The sequence below is a fragment of the Botryllus schlosseri genome, chromosome 7 (assembly GCF_051294905.1).
Source record: "Botryllus schlosseri isolate E-star chromosome 7, Bs_hap1, whole genome shotgun sequence".
NCBI lineage: Eukaryota > Metazoa > Chordata > Ascidiacea > Stolidobranchia > Styelidae > Botryllus > Botryllus schlosseri.
This window is the reverse complement of record NC_137242.1, coordinates 9160213-9178697: the sequence shown is the minus strand read 5'-3', so window position 1 is coordinate 9178697 and position 18485 is coordinate 9160213. Positions and strand designations below refer to the sequence as shown.

The window sequence follows — 18485 nt, the reverse complement described above, 5'->3', positions numbered from 1 at the left end:
AAGACCAAGCTTTACGAAGAGATAGTCTGCCAACTAGTATCGTGTATCGCTAGAGCCCCAATATCGTTTTCATAGCTCCGAAAAATAGTTCTCAGGTAGAGTGCGCAGTTCATAGTTCCAAATGAAATGAAATTGATGATCATGAATTTGTATTTCTTCATTGAAATATTTATTTCTTGTTTACAGCGTTGTGATGGCGTCAAAATTTGAACACGTGATTGCTAAGAGCGTGGTCTATTTTGCATCGATATTGCATTCTTAAGACCCGCGGCCGCAGCGAAATTTGAGTGACCCGGGACCCGTTGTATGTTGGTGACCACTGTAGTAAAGCTACACGCATAATATTTAGAGCCATTACTGTTTCTGTTGCATAGTATATGCTAGACCAGTGGCTTTTACACCTTTTTCCGCTCCTCGGCCCGTTATCAAACTCAACATATCTTTATCAGCCTTCCTGCAGACTATAAGTCAGGGCTTAGCAACTTTTTGAAACCAAGACCTACTTCCTACCATTTACTCCTGCCGTTTACCCGTGCTCGGTTGGATTTTTTTTCTCTTGGAATACTGTGAACGAAGGCTCAACTGTCTTCCAACATCTGGCGACACCTTGAATTTTACCACAATAAAACCTAATCTGTGCAGACCCGGAATAAGCGGAAAATTGCCAATTCTCAAAGTGACGTAACTGTTGACTCCGAGGTTCAATTTTCATAAAATAAAGTTGATCCTGTTCGGAATTAGCTCATTTATGCACGTATCACATTTCGAGATATTCCGAAAGGTTATGGCGTCAAAGGGGCACTGCACTCAAAAAATGATGTGGTCAAAAATTGAAGGGAAAAACGAAAAAAGAATTGACCTCAGGCATTTTCTTGATAACGCCACCGTAATGGAGCTGCAATTTATTGAAATTTCCACAGGACCTTCACACTCCAGCTGCCGCGGCTGCGCGTCATTTCTTAACCCGTGACATGTCGCGATGTCTTCACCGTCGCACTTACTCGGCGCGATAAGGCAGTCACGCAGAGAACGAACTTTATAGTTGTCAGCCGATGTTACGAAGGAAATATGTCCAAAGTTCGTTGTCTGCGTGACTGCCTTGTCGCGTCGATCAAATACGACGGTGAAGACATAGAGCCATGTAACTGGTTAAGAAATGACGCGCCGCCGCGGCAGCTGGAGCGTGAAGTTCCTGTGGAAATTTCCATAAATTGCAGCTCCATTACGGTGGCGTTCTGAAGAAAATGGCTTCTGCCAAAATACTTTTTTTTGTAATGCCCTTCAATTTGAGACCACATCATTTTTTGAGTGCAGTGCCCCTTTAACATCGGAGGTCCAAGTATGGAATAGCCTTCTTGCCTCCGACCTGGTCGACGCAGGTTTTGTTATGGAAGAGGTAATATTAGGAGTTGCGTCACAAAAAATATTGAAAGTGATTCGCGATGACCGTAGGACCTGAAAGTTTTTTCCCGGTACTCGAATGCACAATTTACGTAACTGACTTGATGACGTTTTGTCTGGCGTAGGCCTAACAGAGAGTCAAGTCATTACCAAGTTTACGACTATCCTTTTTGTGTCTGTTGAAAAATCCTCCTTTATATTTTGATTTTGCCTTGGAAATGAGGTGAGCAATCGATTCCCGCCTATTCCTCAAGCGTCGAAATCTTTCTCGTTCCTCCTCTGAGCAGTTCTTGTTATCTAGTCTGTTTCTAGTCAAATTCAGTCGAATTTCCATCCTGTCCAACTGTTCGCAAAAATGCTGCCACTGCAGCCACTGCTTGCTTACTCATGAAAAAGATGCAATGGAGAAACACTTGAAAAGGAATATATCTCCCACTGTGGGATGTCCAGTTGATTGGCGGAGTCTACCGATGGAGATGTGGTTGAAAATATTTGGCTATCTCTCACAAGCTGAACTTCACTTTATAGTTCAAGATGTATGCAGAGATTTCAATATCTGGTCGAAACACTTCTCATTTTGGAAGTCCATTAATTTCCAAAAATTGATGTTTGATTTGGATGGTTTATGTAAGGCAAACCTAACATTGCGGATGCCGCACTCGGTGCTCACAAGTTTGGATCTGTGCAGAATGCTGGATGCCTATAGTAAAACATTGACTGGCGTAATCATGTATCACTGTGAGAACGAATCGGATTATGAATTGTATCTTGCTCCTTATGATATACGTGGGTACCGCTGCACCTACATCACAAAATTAGATATAAGTTCTTGCCATCAAGCAGACATGATCACTAAAATTGCTAGCTCATGCACCAGTTTAGAAGATCTCAGCACAAAAGGATGCAGGTATGTCAGTAAGTCACTCAATTGCATGCTAATATATGTTCATTGTTTATATTACGATTGACTCAGTTCAATTCTGACTCTTTGATTCTGCTCCCTTTGGGCCAAATTAGCGGAAGATCGCACGTTTGTTTAATGGTTATGCGTAAAGGCAGAAAATAAAGTAAAAATACTGTAGGCCTACTGTTGCTTAATATATGAATCGAAGCTGCACTACACTGCGGTATAATTGACACTGATCACATAAAACGCTCGAGAGTTCAACCTTCCGGCAGTGGCGTAGCTGCCACTTGGCGGTTCTGACTAGGCGTCAGAGGCGGCAAAGTGAGGCTGCACAGCAGTAGGGTTGTTCAAAAATGACTTTTTTCTCTATCTTATCATTGGTGTTTCAATTGTGGGCTGCGAGTGGAGTTTCTCATAGCTCGAATTGATAAAGTCGTATTTACGTTCTACTATAAATGATGATCGGCTATCAGCTCTATCGGTTCTTTCTATAGAGAGAATTCGGCAAAAGCTCGAAAAGTTCGATTTCGAGGCGGCTATTGATATGATCTTATATTTTCTCTCCATTTCTTGTCTTTTGAATTTGGCCTTAACCCTGATACAGTGAGGCTTCTTTCTCAAACTATATAAAACTTCTGAGACGCGGCAAATTATTTGTAATTATTATTTTTTATTTGAAAAGATCGGTTAAACGTGAAACGATTTCAAAATTTGCTGCAGTCTACTTATGGCGGCATTTTCAACGAAAGTCAGAGGCGCCCGTATATGTTCCTACGCCACTGCCTCGGGTTTATATTTCGACACTAAACGATTCAATAAATACTGTATTTAGGCTACTGTGTTACTATGTAACGTATAAATATAGGGCAAAAACGGTACAGTAATTCTTCTAACTATAGTACATCAAGGGCTGAAAATTATTTTTCTGTTCTAGAAAATGGAAGTAAATGTACCGAAGTAAAAGCGAATATAAAACTGGCAAGGTTGCAAGAATCGACATTGTTTCACCATAATCAGCAATCTGGTTTTAAAACGAACCAAGTACTACTTATTGTGTCATAACTAGGGCAAGTCTTTGTTGTACTAAAATCGTGAAACAGTTTCACTTAATTTTAACAAAAGTTGCAATAGAAAGTTGCATGTATAATTTTTGTTGAATTATTAGGTATGATATACTTGAAAAGTTCCGTTATTTAACCTATAGTTCCTGCAGAGCTGTCAAATTTGCAAGTTCCGTCGTTTAACCTATAGCTGCTGCAGAGCTGTCAAATTTGTTACATTGCCATTTAACGGACGATCTGGCGAATCCGCCAAAAATTACATTTTCCCCGGCATACAGCGAGAAAATTACGCTATGCGGGAATAATTTTCCCTGAAATAGTCGAACAGCGTAGCGATACCCCCCCCCCTATAGCACAAGTCAAGTAACACACCTCAATCTCCCTAGTTCTGCAAACTTGACCCAAGACATTACAGAAAAACTCAGTCTCGGCGACTTTAACAAAATCAATAGCCTGAAAACGGTGACTCAGTGAAAATGTTATTTTCGGCGGTCTCGCCTGTGCGTTTGTGAAATGGGAAACTCTCAAATTTGAACGACTGAATTATTAAAGCGACCTATTTACATACTGTTCGGGCACAGTCGTGCTTGGCAGGGGTAATTGAACTTCTTGATTGCAAGCCATTGTGTCATAGATAACAGTGAGATCCAGCTAACCCCATTATATAGCTCTCTGTTATGCAAATCAAAGAGAATAGAACCATACTCGAAATAGTTAATAGCATGTTTTAAATCACTCCTTTACATTTTTACGTAATATTTGATAAAATTTGCAAAAGGTTGCACTATAAGATCCCTCCTAACACCTTGAAACATCATAGCACACAGATTCTGAGTAGTTAGGAAGATGTAAAAAAAAAGTTGAAAAAACTTGCCCTACTCATAAACCTAACAATAGCCCTACTCATAAACCTAACAATATAAATTGCGAACTTGTGTCTGAATGAACGGAAGTTTATTGAAATCACTTTTGTTCCATTCCCGATCATGTTGGCCGAATAAAGCTATTGTCCGGTGTATCTGTCAGAATTGAGCGGAGTTGACTGTATTTGTATTTCTTAAGTTAGAAGGCTCACTCCAATTGCACAGGAAGTCCTATCTCTGGCTAATATGGCAATACTGAATTTGTTCGAATTCACAGTAAACTGACGGATGGCGAGTTGACTGATATTCGTCTCATGCGAAATCTACGAAGGCTATGCGTGTCCCACTGCCCTTTACTGACGAATCGGTTTTTGACATATCTCCATGACCTGCCAAATTTACGAGAGTTTCTGTCAGACGAAGTGCAGAATTTCACGGACATGTAAGTAAACGTATTTCAATAGCGGTTATCCTGGTATCGTAGTAGGAAAAATGTCATCGGACAATACATAGTGCCAGAAAAATGGGAATGTAAAGCCACTTGCAACAGTTTTCGGTAGTGGTGTGGTATGGTAATGTCATTCAAATTGATGAAAGGTTTTTTATTACCTTATTTATTTGCTGTGAAAGAAACGCTATCCATACTCACTCAAGAGCAATGCTCTGGGAAAGGGTGGACTCCAATAGCCTATTGATTTGGCGGGGCCACCCGTCGGCATCCTAAATCTATCTGCATCTAATCCATCCGTCCATGTAGGAGTTATTGCTGATTCTGATTAGCCCCTTGTAAATACTAAAGCCGCACGCTCGGTTTGTCATTTGTTGGAGTAACTTGGGCCACATGTGGCATTGGACAACTCTCGGAAGTATGGAGAATTCTTTTGAAAGCAGATCAATTGTTTTTAGACTTAAGTCTATTCCATCCCTTGACATTATTTTATAACTATAGTTTTATGTACAATTGAATGAAGTTCTCTACCTCCAAGAAGCTCTTCAACTATACTTTTCAACACTCCTCATCAGGATATTAAGTACTAGCTGATCATTATGGCATTTTATGGGTGTATCTAGTTTAGGGTTACCATATTTCTGTAACCCAAATTCCGGACACTCTTCAGCGCCCACTAGTGGATTTCAAAATGAGTTATGACGTCACACTAGCAAAGCTTTCCTCATAGACCAGAGGTGGTCACGATCCGGTTCAGAAGTATGTGGCTGTGTGTTGTGTAACCTGGACCGAAAGCACATGTTTTCAGCCCCTTCCCAAATAAACATTGATTTTGAGCCCATACTATAAGACAATCGATGCAACTTCTGGGGGGGGGGTGCTTGTTATATGAATCTGCTTTCTATATAGGCTACATCTGGTCGTTAAATTATTTGAATGAATTCTGTTAATAATATTGGTAGTTCCATATATTAATAGATACTACTCTCCCCCCACATGACCAGAGTTAGCGGTAGATCTAGTGGAGGATGATGAGTTCGAAAATACAGGGAGCGTAATTGCACGTCGTTAAGTCATGTCCTACCGATATGATTGTTAATCAGCCTTATGCCGGTGCGCACCGCGTATCTTTATCAACACCCCACATCCAGTACTTTCCAACCTTTTATGGTCACGACTCCACCTCCAATTTGAAAATGTTCCGTGGCCCACATCAAAATTTGACGAGCTGATTACTAAAGGAAGTCAGCACCATTGACAAGACTTACTCACGGACTATTTTGGAAGCTGATTACGTCCAACATATTAGCAAACCCCATAATAAAGGTGAACGACCCCCCCCCTCCCGTATGGAACCACTATCTTTGAATAAAGCATTTAAACGACCTTAACGATCTCTCGGAACATAGCGTTCACCTGTAAGTGCGATTACAATTAGGCTTATTCCAGTAAACAAAGGTTGTTTTTATTTATATTTTATTGCAGTTTTGCGAGGGCGGTAGTCTCCATACTAATAAATGTGATAGTAAATCGCGCGAAGATAAATATCATGCAGTAGCATAAATATTCCTAAAAAGATATTGTTTTTATGGTAATTTAAGAAAAAAAATATGAGCCTACGTCAAGTCTTCAAAATTCCGGACATTTGGCATATTTTAGAAATTCTTCCCGGACGCTAGTTTGAACAGTGAAATTCCGGACATGTCCGGGAAATTCCGGACGTATGGCAACCCTAACTAGTTCGTCAATGTCAACAATGTGGTCAATGTTGACAAGTATTCTACTTGGGTAGCGTTAGAATTAGAATTGAAGCTACACAATGTTTTCCAAATTTTATTCACAAATGAAATTAGATTAGAATTATGATAAGAGCACATAGAAACATTACACAAATTAGATTAGAATTAGAATACTGGTATTTTGCTGTAATTATAGTCCGACTCCATTTATATCGTGCACACAGCAATCAATGACCCAATTTCGGGTACCAATCAAATGATATATATCTGTAAAACAATATTAGTGAAAGATTGCATGCTGTTGTGCACAGTCGATTCAAGGCAACTTCAGCACGCAACACTTGAAATGGGAGCGGCTGTAATTCTAATGCTACTAAAGTAGAATAATTGTTGACATTTACAAAATAGATAGCTTTTTAAAACTGTGTTTTAAAATCTCTCACAACCACACCACTGTCACAATTGACTTTATGAAGTCGATGCTTATCGCGGTAATTTTCCAGGGCGTTGATTGAGTTCATGAGGATGCAACCCGATTTAGAAGTGTTGATCTTGGATGGTGAGCGTATCACTGACAGTGTCGTTTGTTATGCTGCTTCAAATTTATGTAACCTAACGGTTTTCGAGATGTCCCACTCTGAATGCCTAACCGGAAAAAGTATGGCTGCGTTCAAAGAAAACGCTTCGTAAGTATCAAGTTTTTTAACAGAAACTAATAACGTTTTGATCAGAGGTGGTCCAAAGTAGCCAGCATTGTCAAGTTAGGTTATTTTCAATCCGTCACCGAGTCAAGTCCAAGTCGTTCAGCAGAGGGCCGATACCGAGTCCAAGTCACTGTGTTGACTGTTCAATTTCGAGTTCAAGTCATGTTCAACCTATTATTTTAAAACTCTGCTTGGTGATATCGCATTCTTTGCATATGATACACTGAAATGCCTATCTCCGCTGCTCTAGTCTTGAATCATATGAGTAAATCGAGTCAATACGCAAATTTACTCGAAATTCGGAAAATAACTCGAGTCAAGTCGAGTCGAGTTACCAAAAAATAGCGAGCGTGAATCCGTGATACGCGGATAATTTCTCGTAGTTCTTATGACCAATTTAGTCGAAACGTGTTCCAAAACTACTCTCTACTATTATCCATTCAAAGTGTGAAATTAAGTAGTTTTGTCAATAATACTGTTCAAGTGGAAGTAGTCTACAAACGTAGGCTATATCCACTTGAATAACTCGTGATAGTATGCAAATCCTATACGAGTAGCCATCAGCGGCATAGGCAGTGAGTGGAATCAGAGAAGATGTAATTCCACCCTCTTTCAATTGTCCAAACTAGACCCTACCTCTATTTAACATCCTTGTCGTTGCCTTGCAGAGAGTAATCTGCTCACCTCTTATTCTCGTTCGGTTTAAAAGCAATTTTTATCAATTCAATACACCACAAAAATTGCGACACAATTAAAAGATATTTGAAGAGACTCTTTGGGGTACAGAACTTCAATATACATTTTAATAATATATTCATAATAAAATATATTAAAACCCGAAGCTTTTCGAGCTGACACTTTTCAAGGGCAATCGTCAGCATATGGAGGATTTCAAAAACATGCATCTAGCTACATTGCAAACAACCAATTATGACGTCATAGAAACAAACAACATGAAATACAGACAAACCGCGAGCGCAGCTAGTGGCCAATTTTTAGATTCACTAAAAATTCCTTCTGCTGACACAAGCGCGGTCGGTGGATTTTAATATAAGTCGATTCCAGTGCAGACAGATGGAAATTAGTGCGGCCTCTGCCTAATATAGAAAATCTTTCATCGCGATAGTTTTTAGCGCAAGTTGCATTCTCAGCCAAATGCTTGCCGATGTCAGAGTTCATAGCCATGGCCTGATTACGTTCTAGTAATCGCAGATCAGTTAAAGCTGCGTCTTCGCGAGAGTCCAATGTGCGTGATCTAATAACGCTAGGAACATGTTGTTTGATGCGTTCCTGCAAGCGCTGAGTTGTTCTTCCCACGTACCGACAATCACAGTGGCACTTGAAATCATAGACTATATTGCTTTGTTGAGAAGCAGGAAGAACATCTTTGCGCGTTGCAGGAAGCATTTGTTTGGTGGTAAACACAAACTTAGTTTTTACATTATCGTAACAGCGATTTACAGCAGAAATCAATTGCTTTTCAAACCGGGAAGAGATGGGGCCAAGCCACGGTAAATGTATATATACATTTTCCTCACACCGTGTGTTCGTGTTTTGTGATTTGTTCGGATTGAAATTCTTGAGTTTTCTGTGGCTTATCGGTATTTTGGAGCCAGTGCGTTCCATGTATGATTCGCATTGCGTCGCTGATTCGTTTACATTCGCGCACGAGATGAAAACCACCGACCTTCCAAACTCGAATATGTTTCTCGGTTCATATGATATCGTTAGCCTCTTCACGAACGTGCCGCTGAAGGAGACCATTGATATCTGTGCGGACGCGCTATATGGTGGAGGTGATTTAGCACCACCTTCCTTCTCGCGTAAAGTGTTCGTTGAACTTCTTAATACGGCTACTTGCTCTGTTGAGTTTAGTTTTAACGATACCATCTACATGCAAACCGACGGCGTAGCTATGGGTAGCCCTCTTGGCCCGATTTTAGCCAATATATTTGTGGGATTCCATGAAAACAGACTTTTCGCGGCAGATGAAACCAAGCCTCCATTCATGTACCGTCGCTATGTCGACGACACCTTCGTTATCTGTCAAGATGAGACGGAGTTCGATGACTTCTTTGATAACTTGAATTCTCTACACTCGTCTTTAAAATTCACATTTGAAAAAGAGCGTGCTAACTCGCTACCATTCTTAGACGTTCTAGTGGAAAAACGGGGTACTAGCTTTGTCACATCGATTTACCGGAAGCCAACGTTTACAGGGCATTATATACGCTGGAATTCTTTTAGCCCGAATCTCCGTAAACTAAATTTGATTGGCACGTTGGTGCACAGAGCCTTGATGATTTGTTCGGATGAAAAATTAAACGCGGAGCTAGAATATATCCGCAAAATTCTAATCGATAACGGGTACCCCGAACACATCATCAAGAGTTCTGTTGACAGAAAACTCAGGAATTTCAATCCGAACAAATCACAAAACACGAACACACGGTCTGAGGAAAATGTATATATACATTTACCGTGGCTGGGCCCCATCTCTTCCCGGTTTGAAAAGCAATTGATTTCTGCTGTAAATCGCTGTTACGATAATGTAAAAACTAATGTTGTGTTTACCACCAAACAAATGCTTCCTGCAACGCGCAAAGATGTTCTTCCTGCTTCTCAACAAAGCAATATAGTCTATGATTTCAAGTGCCACTGTGATTGTCGGTACGTGGGAAGAACAACTCAGCGCTTGCAGGAACGCATCAAACAACATGTTCCTAGCGTTATTAGATCACGCACATTGGACTCTCGCGAAGACGCAGCTTTAACTGATCTGCGATTACTAGAACGTAATCAGGCCATGGCTATGAACTCTGACATCGGCAAGCATTTGGCTGAGAATGCAACTTGCGCTAAAAACTATCGCGATGAAAGATTTTCTATATTAGGCAGAGGCCGCACTAATTTCCATCTGTCTGCACTGGAATCGACTTATATTAAAATCCACCGACCGCGCTTGTGTCAGCAGAAGGAATTTTTAGTGAATCTAAAAATTGACCACTAGCTGCGCTCGCGGTTTGCCTGTATTTCATGTTGTTTGTTTCTATGACGTCATAATTGGTTGTTTGCAATGTAGCTAGATGCATGTTTTTGAAATCCTCCATATGCTGACGATTGCCCTTGAAAAGTGTCAGCTCGAAAAGCTTCGGGTTTTAATATATTTTATTATGAATATATTATTTAAATGTAAATTAAAAGATAGGAAGGTGTTGAAACGACTTGGAGTAGTCTTTGAAATCAGACACCCACCGCAGGCCTAGGCGATATAAAAAGGAGGCATGCACACCGAATGAAAAGTAGAATAATATTACATGAAAGGACAGGGGATTAAAACAGATGGCATGTGTCGGAAGGAGAGATCGATATGTCAGGTCGTATATGGTCCAGTAAAATAGAGGGCTAACCGGGTAGACCGGGTTCGATTCCGCGTTGGAAGTTTATTTGGGCTCCTCTTCCACCGCGTCGCTGTTCTTACGGCGACAAAAGTCCAGAAAAAGACCCGACGAAACAACTCGCTCGCAAGTAATGATAAGAGCTGCTAAATAGAGATTAACATCGAATAAGAACTGTGACATCGGGCACTAGGTAGAGATGGATCCAAGTTTAAGAGATATTGTGTGTGTCTGGATTCAGGTGAAAATACAATCTTACAATTATTATTATAATCGGCATTTGTACAGATACTTGACCCGATCAATCTTTTGAAATTTAGCACACGTTCTGTTTCCCATGTATCCTTCTACTCCCTCCTTTTGTTTTATCTCTTCCTTCTTTTCTTTTGGCTGGCTGCGCGCCTGGTAGGCAGTTCGAAGTAGAAGTACTTCGTCGCTGACCAGTTGCCGACTTTGCGCTTGATGTATAGACGGCTACTGACTTCCAACTTCCTATCAATGTTTCAGAATTGAGCGATTGAAATTTCGAAACTGTATCAGACAGATATCGTCGCGTTCGGCATGCGACTTGTTCGAGGCCGGTGCGATTAAAAATTTACGAAGTTTCTCGGTGACTAGCTGTGACGGCATCGACGATGACGTTATGACATGTTTGTCGAAATGGTAATATATACCATATTGTAGTGTTGTGATTTTCAGGTTTTGCATGATTCCATTTTCAGCTGTCCTAACCTGGAATCGTTGACGCTGGACTGGTGTGGGGCAGTAACCGGTAGGGGGCTGAGTACGGTTATAGACAGTTGCAAGTAAGTATTCAAAAGGCCGTTGATGCTTGGTACATATATATATATGCCTTGCTTATCCCCCGGGCACAATGATTCAAGCACCCAAAGTTGAGCCATGCGCAATGACTCTACTACAAGTCGAGTCCTACGTTGTCCTACCTTGCGCAGACATTGCTTCATAGATAATTTGATCATTTGCTACCATCGTTTACTTTTCCATTTTCATTTTTTAACTAACATTTTTTGCTGACAGATTATATAAAGTCACGTGTACCTGTCTGATGCTGGTGTGATCGGGCTGGTTGACCTTCACGGTCGTATCGATCATTCTTACCTGATACCGAATACTGTGCATGCATTTTTTTGCAGCACCACCATCATTGCCGTCTGTTTTTCATGCATTTTAGTTGGATGGAAATAAAAACTTTCTCTCTCCGTCCCTCCCTCTCTCATTCCACGGAGTGACTCAAATTTTCTATTTCTAGGAAAATGACTCTAGTCATTACAGCCTTGACTGAAATTTAACTCTTCTTGCCACTGAGAGTTTCGATACAATTTTCCCACCTTGGAAGCCTTGAAGTCTTGATTGGTCCTTAAAATATGTAGCCTAGTACAGAGCTATACACGTTGGTGAAAATAACATTTATGTCAATTGGTTATCAACCTATAACGTTACCGCAAAGTGCAATGAATTAGGTGTGGTCGAAAAAAATATCATATTATATTCAATGTGATATAGGACAGGCAATATTTTATTTTTGGCTGCATCAATACTAGACCTTTGGTTGCATCAATACTAGACCCAACTCGAAGCGAATACTCGATTAAGAATCGAATCACGTACGAACTTGATTTTGCCAGCCCTAGTAGTGACTAGTGAGTAACGAAGTAGTTCGTTATGTTTTCTGAGTAGGCCTACTTCTACTTTTACTCAACAGTTTTTTAAGTAAACGTACTCGATTTTTATCCTTTGGTTTTTGTTGGGTAAAAACTAGGAAAACGGATGTATTGATCACGTTTCTGAGTGAAATTAGCATATCGACTGGGCGAAATAGCCCTTGTATCTCGGTAACGGAGTATAGCCTATATTCAGTGGTGTCATTTTGCATTACTGACAAAGATGCACCCTGTCATTTAGCAAGTAGCCACTTTTGATCAGCTGCTAAAAGTATGTGGCGTGTCTACCAAATCTACTTCTGGAAACTGTTCGAGTACTTTTCGGATCGTTGTTTGCCACTTCCACTTGAATTAGTATTGCCGTGTCTTGGAAATCGCTACTTGTACTGTCACTCAGTGCCAAAACACTTTGTGATTTTCTCTGCCATTTTAGCGTGAGCATCGTTTCCAGAGCTCGAGTCGATGCCCATAAAACCGACAACTAGTAACTTCATCGGCAGCGACGATGTATTCAGCCGTTATTCAAAAGATATGACGCATTTCCAAAACTTCATAGCATTTATTTGAACAGCTTAAGAGCCGTTGCTACGCTTGTACGTGAAATAGACTAGAAGAGCTGCATTTGGACATTTGTAAAATATAAGGAATAGTCCGCTACGAAATTGGTGATTGATATTGATGAAGCTTGTGTTGTTGATGAAATTGATTAGCTTCTGGGTCCGAAATTAATATTCACAGTACAGTGGTCGCATTTTATATAAAGTTCTCCCAACTCCACCATCTTGTGGCATCACGAAAATTGCCGATCATATTTTTACTTCTTAAAGTGTGACATCAACTCCATATTATCGGCAAACCGATAAGAATAGGTTGTGCCTTCAATATTTCTACTTCAGTAGAACTGGGCCTGCTCTATCCACATGTACCATCGTTGAGCACTGCGAAAAGATTTGTCGGTGAATTTCGTGACGCAAATGATGCGTTGATTTGCAGGAAATTGTCCAAGATCTCTATCACGGGAATGTACCATTATCTAGGCAAGGAATGGTTGACTGATTTGGACGAACGACTTCCAAATTTGGAATATCTCAATGCGTCCGATATCATTTGTTCGCCTGACGATGACGACGAGTTGGTGGCTCTTGTTCAGAGGTAAAGAGAAATCTGTCGGTTAGCTTTCGACCCTGGCTGCGGTTGGCAGATTACAGCTTGAGTGTCTTTCTTCGTTTGGTTGATTGCAAATCATGATACGTTCATTAGTGGATGCTGAGTAAATGAAATAATTGCATTCTCCTGCGCAATTCTATCAAGAAGTCGTGATATGTAATAATAATTACTTCCACGTAAAACATCCCTCAACACAGCAAATGTCGAACGCGATCAATGCTCTAAATCCAAAGGCTGTTATAGGCAACTTAAATTCATTTAAAAAAAATCGAAATGCCGCTCGAATATTGCACACCTATGTCATCATCACTACTGTAAGTAGTGTTACAACCTAATCATTGACCTCTTTCTCAACAGGTGCTGTTACGACAGAATTTATTGTTCCTCGAACATTTCGGAAATTCACTTGATATAGAAATTCAACGAATACTAAACTTTAACATTTGTAGCGATCCCGTGACGGCGTATACCAGTAGCAATAACGGGATCGCGGGTGTGTTACTGGGCTCGGGACCTCGTATCTTTGCAACTACCGCCTGCTCAAATGATACTTACAACAATCACGGCACAGCGAACAACACCACAAGTCTATGCGGTTATAAGATTATATTTATACGACATAAGAAACTCATAACAGGGATGCTCACGGACACATACATATAAAGGAACACATACGATCTATATAACTCATATACGATAGGCTACACACGAGCACACTGCACAGCAAACTGTAACGAAGCTCCAAGCTAACCCCACGCACACATACCCAGCAGCTTAAACCTAGCCCAGCAGCAGCCTTGTCATCTACAAGCGAGTACGAACTACCAAGGGGGCAAAATCACTCCCAAGGTGCTCGCGCAGCACCGTCAGTGACTAGGCCGTGCCCCAGCCAACCATCCGCGCAGAGATTCCGACCAGTATATCCAACTCAAGCCCACAAATACAAGACCAACTACCTAGGGGAGATGTGGTACCGATGGATCAAAAATTGGAAAATGATCGCTGGCCCCGAAATGTTCAGCCGAAAACAGCAGATCTTTTGCTGGCTCAGCACTTTGATACAAGCTCTACCTATCGCTCACAAATACATGAATATCCGTCTTTCCAAAAAATATTTATGGACGTTCAAAATTTGTTGCTCGAACGTGTCATCGGTCCCCACCCGGTGGGTCCAATGGCACACGACCCCGGGACCTATGACACAGATACCCTAAAAAACTCAAATGTGACTAATTTTCTTGCTCAGTATTATAATCTAAGCTACAGCAAGCCAAAGAAGAATGTTTGGTCGCAACTGTCAAAAAATAGAATAAATATTAACTCAAATGTTGTCATAAAATCACGTTTCGATTTAGGCTCTGACTTATAAATTTGAGGGTACATACATATTGCCCGAAAATCGACAGTGTGACTTCCTAATACCTCGTTATGGCGATAAAACATCATATGCAAATATTACATAAAGATTTTCTGTACGTAGGCATGTTTCATTTGTTTCATAATTAGTATGCTTGATTATTTTGCTTGATTTGGCTATTGTATCATCGGTCCCCACCCTACGAATTTTATACATGAATCGAAAAAAGTCTACTCAAGGAAAGTACCGAAAAAAATAATAGGTGCCATTATATAGCCTGATACAAGCCCTACACTTCACAATAAAAATGATTGCTGGTTTGTTCGTGTTGAAGGTTACAAATAAAAATGTAAATGTCGATCTAAATTTAGTTTACACCCCCCAAAACAAAAATCATCTGTGAGAGACCCCATAGCTCGCGCACGTCGAATTTTTTTGTATGTGAGGAAAGATTTTGCCAGCATGCAATTGTAGACAAGTTCACGGAGTGTAATCATGGAATTATCATAGAGAATTTTTAAAGTATTTTCGGTCCCAGTGATCCATCGGTACCACATCTCCCCTACTACTTCACGCCCCAACTGCCTAACCACTATTTCACCCTGCTGCTCCCAACTACTAATACTTCACGCTACCTAACACAGAGACATACTCAATCGCATCCATCGTGAGCTACGCTCTCAGCCTACTCCCCGCTCAACTCAGTCAACACGCGGTCTCCAGCCATACCACGCGCAACAATATTCTAAACGGCAAATACAGAACATTCTGGAAACCTCGGGTTTCCAGAATTTACTCGTGTGTAACAACTTCATGTGATATTCTGCACCAGCATCGTACCGTATGTCGATATAGCCTGTAACTGGTTCACAAACATTTCATACTGTTTTCAGGAAAAGATCACTTAAAGTGTACAGAGACGTCTTTGAACTAATCGTCGTAGCAACCGCGGAAGGCTGAGCAACATACCATATCTGAACAACATACCACCTTACAAGCCATTTGTGACAACTAGCGAAGTTAGCAATTTGAGTTTGTTCAATACATGTTTTTTCGGAGTGCTGCTGATACTGTTGACTAATTTTCTTTTTGAAAATTGGCACAGTATCGTGGCAACTCATTCGTTGCAGCTATACTATGAATGTACGTTACACAAACCTGGGTTGTTCTATTCAACATTGTTTTTGTATCATCTAGAAGCGTCTAAATTATAAGGCTTGATCAATCACTGTGTCATATCTGTACTATTTCTAAGATTTCGGAATCGCTAAAACGTACCACACTTAAAGAACTTCTTCCGTGCGACGCTAACGACTTGAAGTGGCATTTATTCACGGGACGCATAATTTTTCTCTATGGTTGAATTTATATGTAGGCTCTGATTGCCAGGTCAATACTATTAGGCGCCATCTATATAGGCTCCTGTGGATAAGGAAAAATTCGACATATACCGGTTTCGGCCAACATGAGGCGCTCCTTTTGGGTCAAGGTTCTCTCGCCACTGAGCTTTTGGCAGCACACTTCGAGGATTATATAGTTAGTCGAAACGTCATTGTCGACATCCCAGGGTGCCTTGACGCGGTAAGGACCGCCGCCAAAATGCCTATCCTTAGCAATTATGCGTTTTTTTTGTCTTGGGAATTTGAAGAAAGCTCCATAAATATCCAAAACATACTCTATAATTAATTTATGTTAATCTACGAAATAATTGTGGACTCTCTTCGAGCTCACCCCCCCCCCAATTAGGGCAGTTGGGGTGCGGCAGTTACGGTCCTTTGTATATGACTAGGCATCTAAAACAAAAATCAACTTGAAACAAACATGTTTAAAACAAGGCCCTAATTTAAAACATGTTTTTCATGTTTTTTTTGTTTTTTTTTAAAGCCATGACGTCATGAATATTCAATTGTGACTCCATAGTGGATTGACATTGACAATTGGAAATATAGAGTAAAAATAGCTCCTTTGACGAAATATAGTTGGAAATATAGAGTTAAAATAGCTCCTTTGACGAAATACATGTAGGGCCTACTATTGCTGTTCCAACCATCCCATATTTATATACGCCGGCTAAATCGGTTGGTAATTGTCCGTATAGGCTCATACATGTTTTTTGTAAAGTATTTACACAATTATGGCGTAATTTTACAACTTAGAAAAAACACAATTTTGTTTTAAGGGCTTTTTCAAAACACTGTTTAAACATGTTTAAACAAAGTGTTCTAAAACACCTTTTGTTTTAAATGCAACCCTATATGTGACTCTTCTCTTCCAGGACATGTTCGGGTCTACTAAACCCCGAGGCATTTCGCATTTTTTGCGTTGGAACTAGGTTGACCAGCGATGTTAACGGTCATGTTCTTCTTTTAATTTGCGACCAAATATTTGGATTTCGCGGCGATGACGGAAAGGTGATGGTGTGCCGTTCACTCATGCGCTTTGGGCATTTGATAACTGCTCAAGGCATTCAACGTTGACGCAGATGATGCGTAAGAGAGAAGGTGAGTATCATCAGCGAACAATGTGGTACTCAATGACGAGCTTTCACAATCTCCGTTGATACATAAGGTGAAGAGATAGGGTGATAGCGTAGTGCCGTAGTAGTATAATCCACAGCTGCAACACCAGTGGGTTGTGGGTTCCAGTCCGATCGAGGTCAACTCCAGAATTCCCACCTAAGTGTTGGAGGTCGATCTAGGCTCCTTCTCGCCATCTCATCCGTGTAAGCGGTGTGTTATAAAAGCCTAGAAATGGGCCGTGCCGGACACTACGGAATAAAAATAATGAAAAAAATGGCCCCGTGTAAATGACCAATGACCATAGTAGTCGATACACACCATGAATACCTGAAAACAAAAAAAAACAAAAACAAAGGTGAAGAAGACCGGCCCACGCACTGAACCTTGGGGTACACTACAGGTAACCAGTAGAGTGAGGAGAGGACAAGGTGTTAGAGATTGAAACCATTTGTTGGCTTTCAGTGCGGGAGCTTATGATGAGCTCAATTTGAGGGCCGCGGAACCCGTAACACTCCAATTTCTAAAAGAGAATATTATGATCTACGCAGTCAAATGCCTTTTTCAGATCAGGAAAAATACTGCTCCACACATATCGCAGTCTGCTGACAAAGTCTGCGCGCACAGAAAATCTGAGCCGCACACAAATAATCCCCACATGTTTGTTCGAAAAAAATATCACTGTCTTTTGCAGAACGCACTGACGCTGATCTGACCAAACTGACGACCATTTTAGATGTACAGTTGTACATCACTAATTTGTAATCAGTAATTCCTAAATCAGACGAAGCAACGCCATCTCGGTAGAAACGTTGCGTTGGTTATGTGTGTGGTCATCAATGTTAAGCTCTATAATACCTTATAATCCAAGGCTTACATTCGAGGTGGTTCCGTCCTTCAAGTCAGGGGGTGGCCGGTGAGCTTCAGCTGTACCTGGGCGTGGCCGTGTATTCGTTTTCGTGGTTCGGGAATGGATATTTTTGGGTTGAGTATTGATTTTTATTTAACTCTCAGAAAAAAACGAGAATTTGCGTGCAGTAAACATTGGCGAAGAGAAAGTTATGTGTATACGAAAATGTTGCGTAACGGTAGGTCGTAGGCATATATCAGCATGTCACAATTCACATGGTATATACATTTACATATTGATATTGGAATCTGCGCACCTTGCCATTGGCGCTTTGAAAGAGCTCTATGTGAAGCAAAAGAACACAATTGCGACTAGACATGAATTACTGACCT

The 18485-nt window shown here is 40.7% G+C and overlaps 1 protein-coding gene across 1 annotated transcript; it reads left to right on the top strand.

The window, feature by feature from the left end:
- The first annotated feature begins 1692 nt into the window (after positions 1 to 1692).
- Positions 1693 to 15952, top strand: LOC145443362 (uncharacterized). Its single transcript, XM_080321338.1, has 7 exons — positions 1693 to 2308; positions 4510 to 4674; positions 6923 to 7105; positions 11029 to 11184; positions 11244 to 11327; positions 13197 to 13355; positions 15621 to 15952. The coding sequence occupies exons 1-7, from the start codon at positions 1803 to 1805 to the stop codon at positions 15685 to 15687; spliced, it is 1320 nt and encodes a 439-aa protein (XP_080177464.1). The 5' UTR covers positions 1693 to 1802; the 3' UTR covers positions 15688 to 15952.
- The last annotated feature ends 2533 nt before the right edge of the window (positions 15953 to 18485 follow it).